Here is a 19,972-nt window from a genome sequence, read left to right on the forward strand (position 1 = left end):
ACTAGCTTTGGTCATGGTGTCTGTTCACAGCAGTAAAACCCTAACTAAGACAGGTAACATTTGTCATGTGTTGGGAGTGACAGTATTAGACAACTGCCCAACATCTAGAAAGTTACTCCATAGAGGGAAACCTACTTAACCATGCCCATGTTTCTACTGCCTTGTGTATGTCTGATTTAGCAAGCGCTGATTTTTTTATTCTGTCACATTAATTCTCTTCCATACTAACTATCTTTAAAGGCCTATTTTATCATATTATCCTTCCCGCACGGACACAAACTACAAAGGCATTTGATCAAGGAGGTCACAGAAACCTAGCAATGTATTAAATGGTTGTATCTTAAAATAACATGCCTGGTTTTAAATTTTAACATTATTCTGAAAGAGTCATGAGAGTTACATATCTCCTACATAATACATATGTAGGCATGCTATATATGCAGATTTAAAAATCTTCTTCATATATCTTCACCAAGAAACAAGTATTTCTCAAGAAAATTATTGCCCATCAGAATTTGTAAATATCAATCATCTTTGATTTACAACTAACAATCTATGCTTTTCTTAGAAATAACAACATGTAAAAATATTTCTTACAAAGTCTATGAGGAAGACAAAGTTCCTTGTTTTCACTCCATGGAATCTAGGTATGTGTGGGGTTGCTGAAAGTCACTAAGAGAGGGAAGGAAGGTGGCCTTGCCAGAGTGAATGAAGAGAAACAGGGAGGATCAACAGAGTTCTCACACTTTGATGAAAGAGAAGGGTGGAGGGGACTGGAGAAAGGAAGACCATAAAGAGGGGGAAAGGGTGAGTAAGAACAGAGTAGAATGCCTATGTGTAAGAATGTCTGAGTGAAACCCATCTCCTTGCATGCTAACCCAAATTCAATAATAAACAATGTGAACAGTCAAATAATAATCCTAGCCAAACCCCCACACCTCCGTAACTAATTAATAGACTAATTCCAGTAGCTGAATCCAGTGCAAAGATCTACAATGTAAGTCTGAATGGAAACTGTGTGGAAAGTGAAAAACCAACGACTGATGTTTTCTACTTGTGTACTGAGGCCTGCACCACTTCTGGGCTCCCTCCTTCCCCAGGACAAACATGGCTGCATTGGGAGGTAGGGCCGCTTACCTGTCCTCCATAATAAAACTCTTCAGAGTCGTTGTCACCCTCCGAGTCTTCTTCCACTGTACTATTCTGCCTTGACTCCTTCAAATGACAAAGACAAACCAGAAAGCAGCCATAACAAACAGGTTTGGGCAGAATGAGAGGGTTTCATACAGAACACACTGTTGGTGCAGCGTAACTTCAAAAATGAAGAAAAGGAGCAACAGAGGTAACACTGCAGACACACTTGGTTCATTTAGAGACGTCTACTGACAATAAACCTTCCTTGAAGATCCAGATGCTAATACGTGCAGTTTCCCTACAGGTACACTGCAAACTGTGTATGATCAGTCATGCTTGCAGCTCTTCTCTGATACAATCTTTGACAGGCTCGCACTAATTCAGTTCTTATTTAAAAGTTCATCTGCACTATCTATCCAAGATGGCGTTCGCTTCCATTGCCAACACAAAGCAACAGTGTGAAAGAGGAAGCTTGGAATGCAATGGTAAAAAAAATCAAATTATGTAACTAAATATGAATCATAATACAAAGAGAACTTTCAGTATACATGAATGATTTGCTTAGAAATTCAAATTTTGAAATGTTTAATTTAATATGCTTTTAATTTGATGTCTGAGTTTTTAATTAACTGAGCCAAACATCTGTCATATATCTCAAGAACAATTAAAATTCACACTAGTATTGCTATGCCTGTCATGATTAGCAATTTTTTTTAATATAGGAGGAGAAGAGCAAGGGGGAGGGACAAGGACAGGAAGAAGAAAGAGAGAGAAAGAAAGAAAATGGAGGGAGAGGAGGAGGAAGAAGAAAAGGAGAAGGAAGAGGAAAAAGGTCAGAACTCCATCATCCGTGTTGCTAATCATGCCCAAATTTCAGGTTTTTAATGAAATGAAGCAGGACTCTGGATCAAATGAAATTCTAACAGGTTTGGGTCATCGACAGCTTTATTAAAGCGGTAGTTTTCACAGTGGACAATGAAGGGAAACTCCAGTGAAGGGTAGGACACGAAGAGCCAGCAAGCGAGAACCCAAGCAAGCGTAACTTTCAACTGAGAAACTGTTGTCTCATTTTGCTCGTGCTTTCTCTGCCCTGACAGCCACTCATAGATCACAGATGGCCTTGCTGGACACCAATAAAAAAAAAATTAAAGCAAGGATATGAAACAAATTTGTTTTAAGTTTTTAAAAACAGATAAAAACCACTAGAATATAACTCTATTCCTGTGACTTTGTTATTTTGGCTTTAAAAAAACCCATACATGTCATCAAAACTGTATACAGTAAGGTATGCTTTTTATGTTAGTTTTTAACTTTTCAATTTTTATTGGATATTTTATTTATTCACATTCCAAATGTTATCCCCTTTTCAAGTTTTTGCTCTGCAAGCTCCCTATCCCATCCCCTTCCCCTTGCTTCTATGACGGTGCTCCCCACCAACCACCCACTCCTGCCTCCCCACCCTGGCATTCCCCTACACTGGGGCATCGAGCCTTCACAGGACCAAGGGCCTTCCCTCACATTGATGAAGAAGGCATATGGGTGTTTTTCTGTCAGCTATACTGCTATATGTGAAGAATAAATTACATGGCATGTATATTTCATTTATTTAGGTTCCTTTCTATTAATTTAGCAGACACATCTTCCTTAGGTTAATCTTAACACCAAACAGAATGCCGTGGGTCTGTGTTTCATTCACCATACACACATCGAAATATACTAAATACAATACCTGGTAAGTTTTAAATGCTATCAAAATAAAAGGGACGAATGAAATGTCATTTACATACCTCCCCATTTTCCTTTTGTAATTTAGATCTTATGGACAAACAGCAGTTAATATCATTTGTTTTTCTTAATTCTGCAAGAAAGAATTTTTTTCATTACTTTGGATCTTAGAGTATTATTTGCTAAAACTTCATGAGTTCCTAGACAAAAATGTTCCAGGCTTTTCTCCCCCTTTTGTGAAGGAAGAGGTACTTTGAAGACGGATCACACAGGAGCTTCTGGTTTCTCATTGTGCATAAAAACGTTAACCAATTAAAGAGCAAGTACAGAGATGTCCCTCAGGTCCTACAACTCACTTCAAGGTAGTTTGACTGCCCTAGGTTTCCTGTATTCCAGGGGATCTCAACTGACCCCCCCAACACCCAAAAGTGTTTTGTTGCTACATCACAGCTGTAATTTTGTAAATATCTGATATCTGACCGCTGTGAAAGGGTCATTTGAACCTCCCAAAGGGGTCACGACCCACAGGTTGCGAACAGCTGCTGGGTTCAGTCTGTCTAGCAGTGTCCTTGTGGATGGAAATACTTTCAGGAGTAATACTGACATGATACATTTAAACATTATTGAAAAGCTAATATACTTGAGATATAAAAATTATACATATGAATTTCCGAGAGGAAAATATATGTATTTGCCTCATTGAAAACAAAAAGCACCAGAGCAACAACAGTTTACAAACTTGAGCTAAGATGAGAAAACTATAGCGTTAGTGTTACCTGTTGCAATTCTATGGAAAATGACAGGAATCGGGTCCGTGGTGACTAGGACATCCTCATCATTTTCTGAACTTGACACATATGTATTGTCTGCAAAGAAATATGAGGAAAGACACAGAATAATTAGTGCATATCCTCTACAAAAGAAACAGAATTATATCTCCATCACTTTAATCCAGTTCTCATTAGGGGCATACTGCTGTTCTCCAAGGAAAGGGAACCAAAGGCTGTCCTTGGTGTAAATTACGCATAAAATTATGGCCTTTTCAAAGGTGCCCATAGCATCTCACAAATGTAGACATCTTAGATAGAAATATTCAAAATCATGCTTTCCTTCTGTTAGGGGGAAGGGTTTGAGACAGAGACTCCCTATGTAGCCCTTAGAGTTGGCCTCCTCCTGCCTGTTTCTTAGGGCTCTACTAGGCCTGGCTCCTCAGACATTTCTAACATAGCCTGGGGGAGCTGATAATTGGCATATCGCTGTTTGGTTCATCTCACAGGACAATAGTCTGCTCAACATCAATGTCTATTTCAAAAGGCAAGGAACACAACTGAGGAGATAATTAAGGATATTTGGTGTTTTGTTGTTTTCTTCTCTTAACTCAAAACCAAACCCAATGGCCACACACTTGCAATCCCAACACTTGAGTCCGACCGGCATAGGAGGGTCATTAAGTTTGAGGCCAGCCTTCTTTACACAGTTTACCGGTTAGATATGTCAACTTTAGACATATTAGAGTTACACAGGACGAGAGGAGAATTGGTTCTTTCAAGATTCGTCTGTGGATGCGTCTGAGAATGTGGGCATTCTCTTGATTTATTGCAAGGGGAGGGTGTGTCACTCAGCCCAGTGTGGGCTGTGCTAACACTGGGCAGGTAGTTCCGTGTTATATAAGAAAGCAAACTGAGAAAGCCATAGGAGCAATGCAGTAATCAGCACCCTTTCACAATTCCTGCCTCTGCTCCTGCTCGAGTTTCTGCCCTGACTTCCCTCAGTGCCAGACTGTAATCGTGACATGTAAGCCAAATAAACCTTTTCTTCCCTGAGCTGCTTTTGGTCATGTTGTTTATCACAACAGTAGAAAGAAATCCAGGACATATGGGGAGACCCTGTCAGAAACAAAAACCAAAAATATCAGCAAGGAAAGGAGACAGAGAAAGGGATGGGTGGAAACTCTAGGTAGCAATTTGCTGAAATTGCAAGTCTCCATATTGCTGCTAGGTAAGCTGCCATTAAGGCTCACTGTGAGCCTCCGTGCAGAAGGTTTTCCACGGAGATCTCTGTTCTGGCTAGGTTGGCGGGTCCAGGAGAAAGGAGGAAAACTCGGCCAGAGCAGGTGTTGTTCTGCCTCTGTTTCAGGCCAGGCTTAGCCAACAGGGGACTGACTAGCTGACAAGGGGTAAAGAGGGCTTCTGGTGGCAAATTTGGGACAGCAGATCTCTTCCCCAAGAGGTGGTGTTACAGCTCTTATGACAGAAGCTCTCAGAGGACGGAGTGATCCTTGCACAACTTTAATTCTGAACACGACCCTTAAATACAGTTTTTTGGCTGGGTCACCTCATCTACATATTCGGGGGTGTGGTCCTGTCTCTACAACTGATCTGTCCTGAGCCTATGTGACCTATGGTCATGTCCTCACCTGTGGAGGAGAGGCTTGGGGCATTGTTCTAAGTGACTTGGTCTGTCTCAAACTCTCTACAGGAGATTGGGGGGGTGCAGCTAGTGAGACCCTGATCTGGGAGGCTAGGAATGTGCCTGCCATCCCTTTTAGGATTCCTGTCTCGACCAGGAATCAGGATACCTTTCACCACTTGCAGCCCCACAGCTCACAAGAATTATTCTCCTGTAAATCAATTTTCTCTAAATGTACCATACACTGAACATTAAATTATACTTTAAATCCTTATTCACTATGCTATGTTTGCCTCTGGAACAAAAATCTATAAATGGACCTATTTCTCTAGTAAATACAAATATTTATCTATGGTAAAGTAATGTTATAATAATACAATACCCAGAGGTTCATCTATCTTTGTCATTAATGATTGAAGGGCAACTATAAGCCTGCTAGCTCATTAACAACTGTCCCATAATACAGACTTTCAAGATGGCTAAGGGTAGAAGAGGTTTTGCTACCAAGTCTGATGGCCTGGGTTTAATGCCCAGGACTCGCATGTTGGAAGCAGAGAACTGACTTCTAAAAGTTGTCCTCTGACCTTCTAATACATGCATAGTGTGTGTGCGTGGGCACACACACACACACATAGACACATTGCATACACACAAGCACACACACGGACTGGACTAGCTATAGATAGATAGATAGATAGATAGATAGATAGATAGATAGATAGATAGATAGATAGATAGATACATAGATACATAGATAGATACATAGATAGATACATAGATAGATACATAGATAGATACATAGATAGATACATAGATAGGTACATAGATAGGTACATAGATAGGTACATAGATAGATACATAGATAGATACATAGATAGATACAAAGATAGGAATATATATATATATACACATATGTAAGTATACATGTATGTATGTGCCCATGTATAGGCTGGGTATGAGGGCATCTTAACATCAGCACTCAGAAAGCAGAGGCAGGAAGATCTCCATGAGTTTAAGGCCAGCCTGGGACTAGACTGTGAATTCTCAGGTAGCCAGGACTACACAATAAGACACAGCCTCAAAACACAAACCAAAAGTTAAAATAAGAGTAAAATAATCTGAATGCAAATTTCTTATAACACAAACACTGCTAACTTACTAAAAATAAAACACCCTCAACAAATAGAAACATGGACCATTTTCTGTTCAGATAACTGAAATGATCTATCTTTTAAAAAACCTATTGAGACAGGTTATAATAATATTGTGTCAGAACAGTGAGAATCTGACTTTTAATTGATAGACTTGCTACCTGTCTCCTTCAAGTGTGATATATATATATATATATATATATATATATATATATATATATATATATATATATATCTCAATCACAACAGAAAACTCTCCATGAAAAAGAGGTTTTATTAAGTTATCATGAGGGGAGATGGGGTGGTACAGACCAAGTGGCAACAAGACAAGTCTGCCACACCCCTCTGATTAGCCTTAACATCAAGCTGGGTATAATGGCTATCTCTGGTTGTCAACTTGACTATATCTGGAATGAACTACAATCCAGAATTGGAGGGCTCACCTGTGATCCAGTTCTTGAGGCTGAAAGGTACAAGTTTCTGACCTGGATCGTGAAAGGGAAATCTTGAGGCATAGTGGCCATGAAAAGCTTAGGCCCAGGCAAGGTAGTATATGCCTTTAATCCCAAGAGACTGGGGCAAGGTGATCTCTGAGTTCAAGGTCAGCCTGGGACAAAGAAAGTCCCAGATCCAGGCACCTTTAATCTGGGCCACAACTTCTGCTGGAAACCTATACAAGGACATTGGAAGAAGGAAGATTCATTCTTTGACTGCTTGCAATTACTTGCCCGCACTTATGGGGGAACCTGCCTCTTTCGGAATCCAGCTTATACAGAAGAGCAGCTGAAACACCCAGCCTTGTGGGATAGAGCAAGTACTAGATTCTTGGACATCCCGTTCACAGCTGCCCATTGCTGGGTTAGTTAGACTACAGACTGCAAGTCATCACAATAAATTCCGTCAATATAGACAGACATTTGCTAAGTTCTGTGACTCTGGAGAACCCTGTCCGATACACTGGGTGTGCTTAATTCTGAGATAACATAAGGGACAGTGTGACATGCTCATGTTTACTAAGTGGCATCACATCACAAACCAAGGAGCAGAATGTGTGAATTCACCTGAATTTCACATCAAGACACCGGCCAGTTAGCTGGACTCTCCTCTGTGAGGCGCTTCACGCATTCACATTAGTGGTTAAAATAAGGGGGGGGGTGCAAGTGAGCTCTCTATTTTCTTCTTTTTCATTTTCTTCTTCCTCCTTCTCTTCATCTTCCTCCTCTTTTACTTCCTCAGTGTTGTGGTATTTTTGTTTTTCTTTTCTTTTTTTTTTTTTTTGGTATTTAGACATGCAGACATAGTGTTTCTGGACAGTGTATGACATTAATGATACCTTCATACCTCAGATTCCCTTACTCTCCCCCCCCCCCCGCGGGATGGTAGGTAAAGGCTAGTATGGCTACCTTCAGAGCCAGATATTTCTTTTTTCTTAAATTTAGTCATTCTTACTGATGGGAAGCTATGTGCTACTTAATGAAACTAATTCTGTCTTCCCTATACACAGGGAACTGACTGCCTCCTTAGTCACTACTACTCTGCTCGGATTCTTCAGGATCCTGAAAGGCCTCATCTGTCCATTTCTTCTGGACTATTGAGCTGCCCAGCCCATTTCCTGGCATGTCCACTGAAATGCAATGTGCATTCTCCTGCACCATGGAGTTTTATTCTACATGGAAAAGATGTGGAAGCAACCTAGGCATCCATCAACAGATGCACAGGTGAGGGAACGGTGCTAAATACACATAAAGCAGTGCTCTACTCAGCCATTTGAAAACAGAAGAAAAGAAAGAATTCTGCAGTGAAGTGAGTAAGCCTGGAGCTCAGGTAAGTGAAAGAAGACAAAAGCCAACAAATTACTGCTGCTCTTTTGCTCATGAAATCAAAAGAAATTGAAGTAAATGAAGCTGAGAGTCGTGTTGGAATGGGGGTTGCCAGGAGCCGTGGATAGGGAAGTGGAAAAGTGTTGGTCAGAGAGTACAAATGTGAAGGTGTAAGGAGAAGAAGTTCCAGGAACCTAACACACAGCTTGGAAGAGAACAATATGTTAGCTGCTTTAATCACAGTAATCAATTTAAACACTGTGTGTGCTTGTGAGTGTGTGTGAGTAATCATTCATACATATATATATAATATATATAATATATACATACATATATACATATACATATATACACACACACATATATTTGTTCACTAACAAATTTATGTTTGACATAAGCTTTTTAAAAATATAGATACTGAAGTCAACTAACTACACATTCCTTTTAACCTAAGGCATAATCTTAGCTCTGTAACTGGAAAGTATGTTGATAAGCATAGTGCTATTTGTATGAATTGATCCATCTTCGCTATTGTTTGAATAACTACTTCCCTAAAGTAGTTCAAATGGGTGACAGCAACACATTTGTTTAGAGATGGGGAAGTCGGAAATAAGTAGGGCTAGGGAATGCATTTAAGATGACAGAATCCCTCAGACAGAACAATGAAGGACACTGCATCTTGAATTTCCTCACTGGATTCTTCCGATGAGTGTTGCAATTGGCTTTCGTTTTCCTCATGGGGTTAAGCTTTGTCTTGTTTTCCTCCTTCATCCGCTGGAGACAGGTTCTTAAGTTTGTTTTGCATGGGTGTAAAGAGCGTTCTTAAGCTATTAACCATGTGAGCATTTCCGTTTCTCATCCACGGAGCACCACCATCGTTACCATGGCTTCCCAATGGAATGGGAAGGGATGGAAAAGTACAGATAGAGAAAAGCAAGTTTCACAGGTTTTACTCACTTTCAAGTACAGGGTCATTTAAGGCAAGTCATTCCATTCATGGTTGCTATGAAACTTAAGAGAAAGGGTGATTTACTGATAAATATTAGTTATACTGATTTTGTCTTATAATCTGGATATCTTCCCTGAATTGTCTCTACAATGTTGCCATCTTTTGTCATATATGTTTCAGGCCAACCAATTATCATTCCCATAGAAGACAAGGAAATGAAAACTAAAGGCAATTAATTCTCTTAAATTAATTAATGTAAATTAATTAATTGATTACATGATTATTACAGGGTGAAGCTTGGATTTTTCTGTTTTAAGAAGTCAATACTTTGTCACTGGATTATGTTTTAAATATGAAAACCATGATCACTGGAAAACTACAGCATCTTACAAGGGATAAACACTTGGTAACTGTAGAAACCATTACATGTTAAAGCCTCTGCATTGACAGTGCTAGCATTCCAAGTCCCACAGAAGTTACACAGGACGTTTGAGGCTCTGGAACCATGGGGATAAAGGATCTGGAAAATACCACTTCATTCCTCTAGACCCAACAGAGAAGAGATGGGAAAATCCAGTCACCACAGTAGTAGCTAAGCCTAACTAGAGAAAGTATGAGCACTATAAGGAGAAGTTTCGTCTGAGCAGAGCCAACTTGTGACTTGCAGTGCACACACCATTTTCAAATCCATCACCACAAACATCTTCTTAAGAAGACTCACTGAAGCCAGAAGGTTGCCTGGTGGTTTCACTTCATTTTAAAGAGTGACCTTGTATCTACGCCATTACACGTGCTCGATTCCATGAAAGACTGACTCTAAATCTTCATTTCATAGACACAGGCTATGAAATGAGTGTTCGGTGATGGCGTGAGTGGGCGGAACAAGCTGTAAGCTGACAACTGTCCCTAGGGACTTCAGTGGCTGTGGCATACAGCTCCTGACAGAGGGGGACCAGGAGGATAAAGGGGAACTGTGCCAACAAGATTAGGTGGTCAGCTAACACTTGAGCCAACCCATCTTCAAAAGGTAGTTAAAGAAGCCCAGAGGCACTACCAGATGGCATTAGTGAAGGCAGTGCCTAGAGTATTGAATTTATTAATTCAGATTAAAACAGTAAATGAAGCGATTTGCGTAAAAGAATTTTAAATACAGGGAAGGGTCGCACAAACCAAGCCAAAGCATGGGAAGAGAAGAACAAATATAAGGAACACAACTGGGAACTGAGAGAGAACCAGATACAGAGATACGGATGACTGTTCTTTACAATAATAGGCCAAATGGTATAAAATATTTTTTCTTAAAAAATGCAAGGCAGATATTTCAATAACATAGGAACTTTTCAAAAAGACATTCAGGAGAAAAACTTCAGAGATGAAATTAATCAATAAGCATGGTAATGCCCTACCACATCTATAAAGACAGGCGTGGGCAGGCTTTCTTGCTGGCCCTGTGAATGATCTGAGCCAGGAGGTTCCATTAGCATCCGACTGCCCATAACACCAAGTACAAGCAAAGCACACACAGCTCCAACAGGTAACAACAAGATGCTGAGTGGCGTAACCTTATTATTTAAAGGAGGGAACGAGCTATCCCTCAGCGGAGGCCAAGTAGAGATTCAGTACATTCAGGAGTCATTAATGTTCTGGAACACAGTTAAGAAAGAAACGATGCTTTGTTTTGACAAGTGGAAACATGTTACTTTTGTTACAAAGCTGCCAAATCTTCTATTATTAAGATTTATTCCAGAAATTCAACGAAGGTTGTGGGGATGAGGGGAAGGAATTGATGGTTATTATAAAGGAAAAACAAACATAGTTTCATATAATAACGTCAGTCTGAAAAAGTGAAACCTATTAACTAACTAATATCCATTAGATCTGTATTCAAATTTAATAAGACGACAAATACTGTCACATTGATGCTCACTCTAGAGCCTCTGAAAAGCACTGATCTCCAGAAGCAACAATTACCAGAGTTGAGGTGAGGATAGTTTATGACCCAGTCCCACGTCCCTACACAGCACGGCTTGGCTTCTTCAGCACATACCCTTTAAGTGTGAGTGTCATAATTAGCATTTTTCCCATCATCCATAATGACATTCGGTATTAGATCGAATTGAAACTAGCACTTAGTACCTTATTTGTGTGTGTTGTACTCAACATGTCAGCCATTTCAGACCTCAGCCTCAGCACTTAAAGCAGAATACCCACTTCTCCCACTAGCAAACTGAGACCTGCTCGAATTGAGATCAGACATGTATCGAAACTCTGATGCCTTGTGGAAATGAAATTATTTTGGAAACTTACTACAAATTTGCTCCAAGGTGAGACTTTGATAAAAAGAAGAATACAAATTATAAAATCCAATGTTTTATTTAGAAATTTCTAATATTAGTGGCTGGGGAGCTTGCTTGATGGTGAAGGGCCTGAGTTCAATTCCCAGAACCCACATGGCGGCTCACAACTGTCTGTGACTCTAGTCCCAGGGACTACAACCCCCTCTTATGGCCTCCACAGGCACTGCAAACACAGATGCACAAACACACATGCAGGCAAAATGCCAAGTGCATAAGAAAATTAATTCCTCTCAACTGATAGGCACGTAGCCCAGTGGGCGAGCATTCCTCTAGCATGCACAAGACTGTGTTCAATCCCCAAGATTACAACGAGAAATAAAATAAAAATAAAATTTAAGGGTCTGGAGAAATGACCCAATTGTTAAGAACACTGGTTGTTCTTCTACCGAACTTTGACTCAATTCAAAGCGTACAACCACCTGTAACACTAGCTCCAAGTGATCCAACAAAAATTCATACACCTAAAGTAAAATTAATAGATATTTTTAAGTTAAATATATATTATTTAAGTTTTTACACCTGACCAAGTTATATTTCCAAGCCTCACTCCAATGACTTGAGAAAAAAAGTAAAAAGAAAAATCGAACAAAGTACCACCTCTTCACCACCAGAGGGCGCTACACATTGGGGGCCACTTGGTTTACCAGGCTGCATCACTACAAGTGAACCAAAGATTCTCTCAACTGGCCTAGCTGTGCTTCTATATGGGAAACATACCTAGTGGTTATTTCTTTTAAATATTTTCTCTGTGGGTGTACTCATGTGTGTGTGTGCATACCTGTGTGCGTGCCGTTAGTTTATTTATTGAGATAGGCTCTCTCTGGAACCCTGGTTATTCTGCAACTCACTATGTTGGCCAGGCTGGCCTTGAACTTGAAAAGATTCACCTACCCCTGCCTCCTGAATGCTGAGATCAAAGGTGTGCACCGCCACCTGGCCTGTGTGAGTTTGCTTTTAAAAATAAGCAGTATTCATAATTTCTTATAAAGATATTGTCGAACTTTTCTTTAGCAAGTAATTCTTTTCTGTGTCCACTTGCAGTAAGCACTTAATATTTTTTTTTATAAAGGAGGCTATCTTGTGAGTCGGTGATAATGTCTACATCAGGAAATCACATTTGACTTTGGGCCCAGTATTAGACAATCACAAAATCAACAGGATTCTTCTTCTGTCTTTATGCCTCCTCTGCCAATGATTCATGGTCCCCATGCACGTACACATATTCCAAATCTCCAGAACAACAACATGGTCAGAAGTGCTTAATAAAAACTGGAAGGGAAAGCATACCTGGATAGTCTTCTGAAACGTGTACTGAGTAGGATACACTGTAAAGACAGGGAAAAGACAGAGGCTTAGGTTACTGTGGAAAGAGTCATGCTTTAACACAAGAAAATCCAACCCCTTGCTGCCCATCTGTTTACACAAATTCAAGGGTAAGCACACTGCCCACACAGAAGGCTGACTGAAAGGGGAGACAGGAAGCAGGCAGATGTGGATTTGCCAGGAGGTCTCCCCAAACCTTCCTGAAACAGTCATTACTCTCCGGGTGTTACCTTCCCCTCAGTATACACAGGTCTTTTCATCTCAGTAATACACAAATGCTCCTCACAATGGGCAATTGGTTCTGATATCCCCGTGTCTTCCTTCCATACCAGAGAGCGTGTTCTGTAGTTAGCACCACATTCGAGAATTTAAATTGCATGTGTGTGTTGCTGAGGGAAGACCTTGGGACCCTGTACACACCAGACACACTGGCACCCAGCTGTGCTCCCAAACCCAACATCTGTTTTTAACACTGCTTCCCCACTAGTATTGTTTAAAAACAAAAATATGCCATTTGACTTAAAATCAACGAGACGATAGATGCATGTCACCAAGTTATTCTTAATTCAGTCTTTCGTACCATTTTAACAAACAAAATGCATATAGTTCTGAGGACTACATGGCTTCAGAAAAAAATTAAAATGTATGTCAACAATTTTGCAACTCCTTTCTCAGGAATCCTTTTGCCTCTACAAACTTATTTCAGATGATGGACATTTAGATAATGTATTTGTTCTTTCTCTGTGGCTATACATAAGAGTACAAATCCTTTGAGATTCAAGCTCCATATTCATTCATATCCATAGTCAACTGTTTTAGTGCACGATACCCAGAACTCATACGATAGTAGCATTTCAATGGGCTAGTAGAGTAGTACAGAAAAGATATGTTACTGTTCATAAAGGAAATTTTGCCGCTCAATTAGTAATGCCAGTCATGGTAATGTGAAATCATATTTAAGCAGAACAAAGGAGACAACATGGATGACTAATTCACAATATCAAGCAATGAACACAGCACAGGAGAGCCTAATCAGTATGAAGCACAGTCATTTGCTTTTTAACTTGAAATAGGTATGATTCACGTATGGATGCAAGGGATGTACGAAGGTTGATGTATCTTCCACCCAGGATGCTGCTTACATCTTTTAACACATAGAACACCAAAACCGAGAAATAGACACAAAGTGTGTGTGATGTTCTATGTCATTCTGTCGTGCATGTGACACATACAGATTACATAATCAAGCCCCAGAACCATTAATCCCTTCATCTTAATGTCCTAGCTCCACGCAGTTCTCCAATAGTTCTCCAATTCTGCCATCTCCAGTGTGATGTGTGTGTGTGTGTGTGTGTGTGTGTGTGTTTGAATGTATGCTTTCATGTACACAACTGTAAAGTAAGAATCACAATGATGTTAAGGCGAAATTATTATCTTTAAAAACAATTACTCAAGTAGTGATGTTCAAGTCGGATACAAGGAAAACCCAAATTATCACCCTATTGTAGTAGTAAAATGAGAGCACGGTGGTGGGATGCACGGGGAGGAAATGAGGAGACGGGAGCAAACGGCAGATGCCAGGTCCTAGCCGATACCTCAGCTTTTGAAATCATGGCCCTGAGTCAAGTGCCAAGGAGGTAAAACATCCATGTCACTGGCACTACTCAACCTTGGTAGGAGAAATAAACACTATGACCCAATGTGAGTTCACTCCCCACGGTTCACTTGCTAACTCAGTGGGAATCTACTAGAGAGCAGTAAAGTTCTTGTTGATCTGTCTTCCCTATCTAATGGGGCAGTCCTACATGACAGAGAACCCAGGCACCTGAACCGAGATTACATCCAATTCCAAGTTGAATCCATGTCCCCCACCCTATGATCTCAACTCAATTATTTGACCTCATTTTTACTCGAATCAATGTCTAAATGTCAAAACAACCCTTAGTCCATTCCTCTGTCATTGTCCAGTCTGGGAGTCTGCTATAGACTAGCATAAGCCCGGTTGTTGCTTGGAGACTTACTAGCTAGCTAATATAGAAAAAGTCACTTATAAAAAACTCAACTTCAGTCTCAGTTCAGAGAGCCTGGAGATTTTACGTCTATCCCCCCCAGGTCTTCTGTGATGGCTCGGTGCAAGGTCCCATTATGCCACCAGTCATTCAGCAGCAGTCACTCAGGAATTTTAGCCCAGCTCCCGTTCTTTCTGGTTGTCTTGTTTCGTTTTGTGGACACATAGTCTCAGGGAACTCAAAGCTAGCCTCAAGATCAGTATGTAGCACAGGGAGACTTTGATATTGACCCTTGTACTGGCCCCCATCTCCAGAATGCTGGGATTAAGCGTGCATCGCCACACTGAGCCTCAAGCACTAAAAATAACAGGAGTTTTACATGAATGGATGTTCTCTGGAGAATTCAATTTGACTTATGAAAAAAGGAATATATTATTTATCAGAAACTAAAGCCAACACTGACAGTTTTACTTTAAGGTGCTAATGGCCTCATAAAATTGGGGTGGGGGACGGTCCCATGTTCATGACCAGGCCTAATTTTTCAAGAATCAAGCAGAAAACAACAGCCTTGCAGAATGACTCGTCGGCTCCCTGGCCTAAAGCCTGATCTCTGGGTGAATACCAGCAGGAAAATCACCAGGCCTGTAAAATCTTAATCAGTTTCACTCTGTAGCTTGCAGAATTCTAAGGGAAACAATCGAGCACAAGCAGACAAGGATGATTAAGCTCAAGACTCTAATGGGTAGGGCCAAATGGGTGGCAGGCAGGGGTGGGAGTGAGGCAGAGGGCAAAACCTGAAGTAGCTTCCAGAGTAGGGCTAGAATGTGCTGTACATAATGAATGCTGTACACGCTGCAAGTGGGATACTGACGAGCTCAAAATAAAAGATGACAGGAGAAAACCATGGAGCAAGCTGTAGACTCGGAGGAAATGCCCTCCTAGTCCTGGATTATGCTGTGTGGTGAATATATTAAAGAGCTTTGTCAGAGAACTTCAGGTCAGTTGACATGTTGTTTGGTATGATCTATATATGGGACTGCAGCTTGAGGTGCTTCGGGTCAGAAGCATAAGCTGGAATCCATAAATTTTTTTCTATTGCTTGGGTAATTCCTCTGATAGTATTTGGCCCGAGGAAAGACTTCGCTCAACGGCGAAGCCAGAAGGCCATCAGAAAGGAGCCATGCAATGTTCCGCCTATACCTAACCTTACACGCGGGTTTTACTCCTATTACTGGAACCATTCCCAGGGTCATTCCTGCATTTAAATTCATCATTTGCACCTTGTATCCTTTTCCTCCTGAATCATCTAATGGAGAGACCAAAGACACAAACTTTCTCCTCATCCCCACCTTCTAAGCCTTAAGAAAACTATTTAAAAATAGTAGAAAGATGACAGGTTTGTTAGTCAAGTTTAAAGCAAGGCAGGGATGCAGGGAAAGACCTTGTCTCAAAATAACAATAATAAACAATAATGATAGTAATTTTCAAAAAAACTTAAAAGATGGAAGTTGGTGGTTTTAATAAGCAATATTTAAGTTGCGTATGAATATTTGGTATCTAATTCGTCGCACTTAGGAGAAGTGTCCTTGCTAGATGAAGTTATGCCACTGGAGGTGGACTTTGTGACCTTCTGTGCTTGCAGTTCAAGATGTGAGCTGTCAGCCAGCTGTGACAGCCACCAGGACTGCCACTTGCTTTTGTGTCTCCTTGCTGTGGTGAACTCTTAGCCTTCTGGATCCGTAGCCAGGTGAACCTTTCCCTTTGTAAGCTGCTTTGGTCACAGTGTTTTATCACAGCATGGGAAAGGTAGCTAATACATGAGGTAACAGAAGACGGGTTCTTAAAATAGAAGTGAGAACCCAGACTGAAAATAAAGGAATTTTAGATCAGGAGAGACACATCACGGGTGCTAAATGCAATACCTGTATTTTATAATAGACCCCCAAACACCATGGCCATCTGCAAAGCAAAATTTCTGGGACCTGGGCTCTTTTTTTTTCTCTCCACAAGACCCACGGTTTAATAGAACAAGCAAAATCCAGCATTGTCCTGTGAGCTGCCTCTTTTGCCTCCTTCCCGATATCTAAATCACATTTCCTAATAATAGAGCCTTGAAAGCTCTCAGCTCCTAGTTACATCTGATTTCTAGAATTCACACACACAAAAAAGCAAAATGCAGAAATTAATGCAGGTCCCAAGATTCTTTGCTCACCCGGACATGAGAGGCTGAAAACACCAACAGAAACGACCCTCACCACCGCCATACAGGCTAAGCTTTCTGCCTCCTTGGTACTGCTGAGGGAAAGGGACCTACCCTTGGATCCCAACCGAGGCTCACCCTAAGTGCCTTAGGGACTGACTACTCAGGGCAGTTTGCTTGTTTGATCCCGTTCAAAACCAGAGACATTCACCTTTTCACTCATTATCATGTTTCATTTCCCAAGAAAGCATCACCAATTGCCTAGGTCAAAGGCCAGTGTTCCCCATTCTTCACCAATCACTAGCTGGGATTGCTGTGTAACACCAGGACGAGGAGATTCTACTGCACTTTCCCACTTCCCTGATACCCTGCCATCACCCAGATCAGTAAGACATCAGGACAATGCTAAGCTGCATAGAGACCCAAGGCCTTGTTCACCTCAGCCTCCTCTCCAGACCCTGGGTCTGGACCTGACGGTAGAACGGCATCTCTTATACAAAGTCAAACCTTCCTGTTCTACTCTTCAGCTCTGATTCCTCCAATGTTTTCACTCCTTCGGTCTTCACTGGGCTGTCCAGGTTTCAGGCCATCCTCTGCCTGGCTCTAGATAAATGCTCTCTACAGTACCTTTAGCTCCTTCACTGTGATGCTCCAACCTTGCCCCAAAGGCTCCAAATGGTAGATTGGGTTGTGCTCGGCACTGTCCCCTAGACCCCTGACAGCTGCCGAAAGGACACTAAGCTGTGTGGACACACATGGACAGGCAAGGCCCGCAACATCAGCTATTAAAGGCTGTGCCCAGTGACCCTAGACCCTACGTCTCGTAGATTCCTCTGGTTTCTCTTTTCTTTTCTAAATCATGACAAATTTCTAAAACCTATAACAATTTGCCCTCTGGCTGTCAAATCATTTCATTTCTTATTAAGGTAAAGGAGACTGCCATTTGGTTACTCCCTTGGGCATTTCAACTATTTCTCCCACTAGCGACCCACATACAGACCCACAGTACCTGCATCCAGACAAAAGGACTCAGACAACTCTCACTTCGGCCAAGCCTAACCTACCAATATGCTAGAAAGATCCCATAAGTCCGCAGTCCACTGGGGATTTTTGCTCTATTAGTCTCACAGTTCTATAATTTATAATAATGATGCCATTATAGAAGTGGGGGGAAATCTACGAAGATATCAAGAAAAACACTACTTAGAATAAACAAATGAGGGCTGGTGAGAGAGGTAACTAAGCAGGTAATGGCACGGGCCACCAAACAACACAAGTTTGACACCTTGAGTTTGATCCCCAGAACCAACATGGAGAGGAGGGAGAGAAGTTTTATGAGTACGAATTCCATACTCGTGCTGTGGTACACACATGCACAGTAAGGATGAGATTGTAAGTGCCCACTCTCCTAAGTATTAGTTTGTATAAACAGAATTATAACCCTAGGCCAACTTAAAAGGCAGTGAGTGGGATAGAAGACTTTGTTTTCAAAGCAAGGTCTTGAACTCCATGTAGACCTAAAGATGATCTTGAACTTGCTATCTTACTTTCAACTCTGAGATGGCATATCAGTTTTATGCAGTGCTAAGGACTGGCCTCAGGCTTGGGACATGCCAGGCAAGCATTCTACCAGTTGCTTTACATTCTTACCCTAAGAATACTTTCAAATCTGGAATTCCAGAATGTAAGAGATGGAGACAAGGAGATATGAGATTCAAATCACCCTCAGCAAAAGGAGAAAAATTGTTATTTTCAAAACAAGGAGGTATTTCCGACACAGTAAAAGAAACACATTTGCTATGATGAGACATGATTCCATAATAAATATATATGTATTACAAATATATACTTCCAGAAATACTGCTTGAGAAGAGTGGCTCCCTCTCCCTCCCTAAAGTTCTGAATGAAAGAGTCTCCCTGCATACAGTACAACTGCACCGTGTAGTGAGACAAGACGCCAGTGCTGTTCACACATTCCATTTACACTACAGCCATGCTGGGTGACAGGCATCGCTCCATGGCAGTGGTGGCTGCAGACACATCACTGATTTTCCCCCAGAAAAAGCAGGATCTTTGACTTCATCATAGGCCATTCCACAGCAAATATTAATTGTGCTGGAAGAAATCATACTCAACTGGGGAGAGGCTTTAATCAGGTTCCTGAATGACGAGCTCTTTTCCCCTCATTACTAAGACCTATCTCTCTTCCTTCTCTCTCTCTCTCTCTCTCTCTCTCTCTCTCTCTCTCTCTCTCTCTCTCTCTCTCTCTCTCTCTCACATGTACACACACACACACACACACACACACACACACACACACACACACACACCCAGATTGTATAGATTTGAGACAATATGTGTTCTAAAGGGGGTAAGACCAGTAAGACAGACACACGAGTTACTCAGGAAGTATTACTATTACTCCTACAAAGCATTATTTGCCTGGTGTACGTCTCATGCACCTTCAAGACTCAATCCCAGGCCAAGTTCCTCACCAACTTCCCTGACCACCACGACAGAAGGGCAGCTTCCTTCCTGAAGGTACCACTCGACCCGGGCACTGAATCTCCTCCAGACCTTAGGGAAAGAACGACTATTTTGATTCTCAAATTCTCAGGGCCAGGACATGGTGACATACCACCCAACATGTAACTTTGAAGACGGAAGGATGCACAGGCTATAGTTTTCAAATTCCCTGAGCATAACACTACAGCAATTTGCTACCTAAGGGGGAATTTATATTTTTATGAAAATGTTGCCTGCAGCCTCACACTGTGCACATATGTGCAATAACCAAAAACAGTGCGTCTGAGACTTCTCTCTCACATGCCGTCTGAGCCTCCTGTGATGTGAAAAAGTAAGCTGGACTCTGGATGTCACCATCACACAATCTCT

At 41.2% G+C, this 19,972-nt stretch overlaps 1 protein-coding gene across 2 annotated transcripts in view; it reads right to left on the bottom strand.

Moving 5' to 3' along the window:
• Parp8 (poly (ADP-ribose) polymerase family, member 8) overlaps nt 1-19,972 on the bottom strand; it is a 173,110-nt gene that overhangs the window by 74,487 nt on the left and 78,651 nt on the right. For both annotated transcript variants that reach the window (XR_010063588.1, NM_001427069.1), the window contains exons 4-7: nt 12,833-12,870; nt 3,636-3,725; nt 2,922-2,992; nt 1,138-1,215 (exon numbers count right to left, since the gene is read on the bottom strand). Coding sequence is in view for 1 of the 2 variants with exons in the window: in NM_001427069.1 (NP_001413998.1) it covers nt 1,138-1,215; nt 2,922-2,992; nt 3,636-3,725; nt 12,833-12,870 (277 nt within the window). In the remaining variant the exon portion in view is untranslated. The remainder of the gene's footprint in view (nt 1-1,137; nt 1,216-2,921; nt 2,993-3,635; nt 3,726-12,832; nt 12,871-19,972) is intronic.

This window comes from Rattus norvegicus, chromosome 2 (genome assembly GCF_036323735.1).
Source record: "Rattus norvegicus strain BN/NHsdMcwi chromosome 2, GRCr8, whole genome shotgun sequence".
Lineage (NCBI taxonomy): Eukaryota > Metazoa > Chordata > Mammalia > Rodentia > Muridae > Rattus > Rattus norvegicus.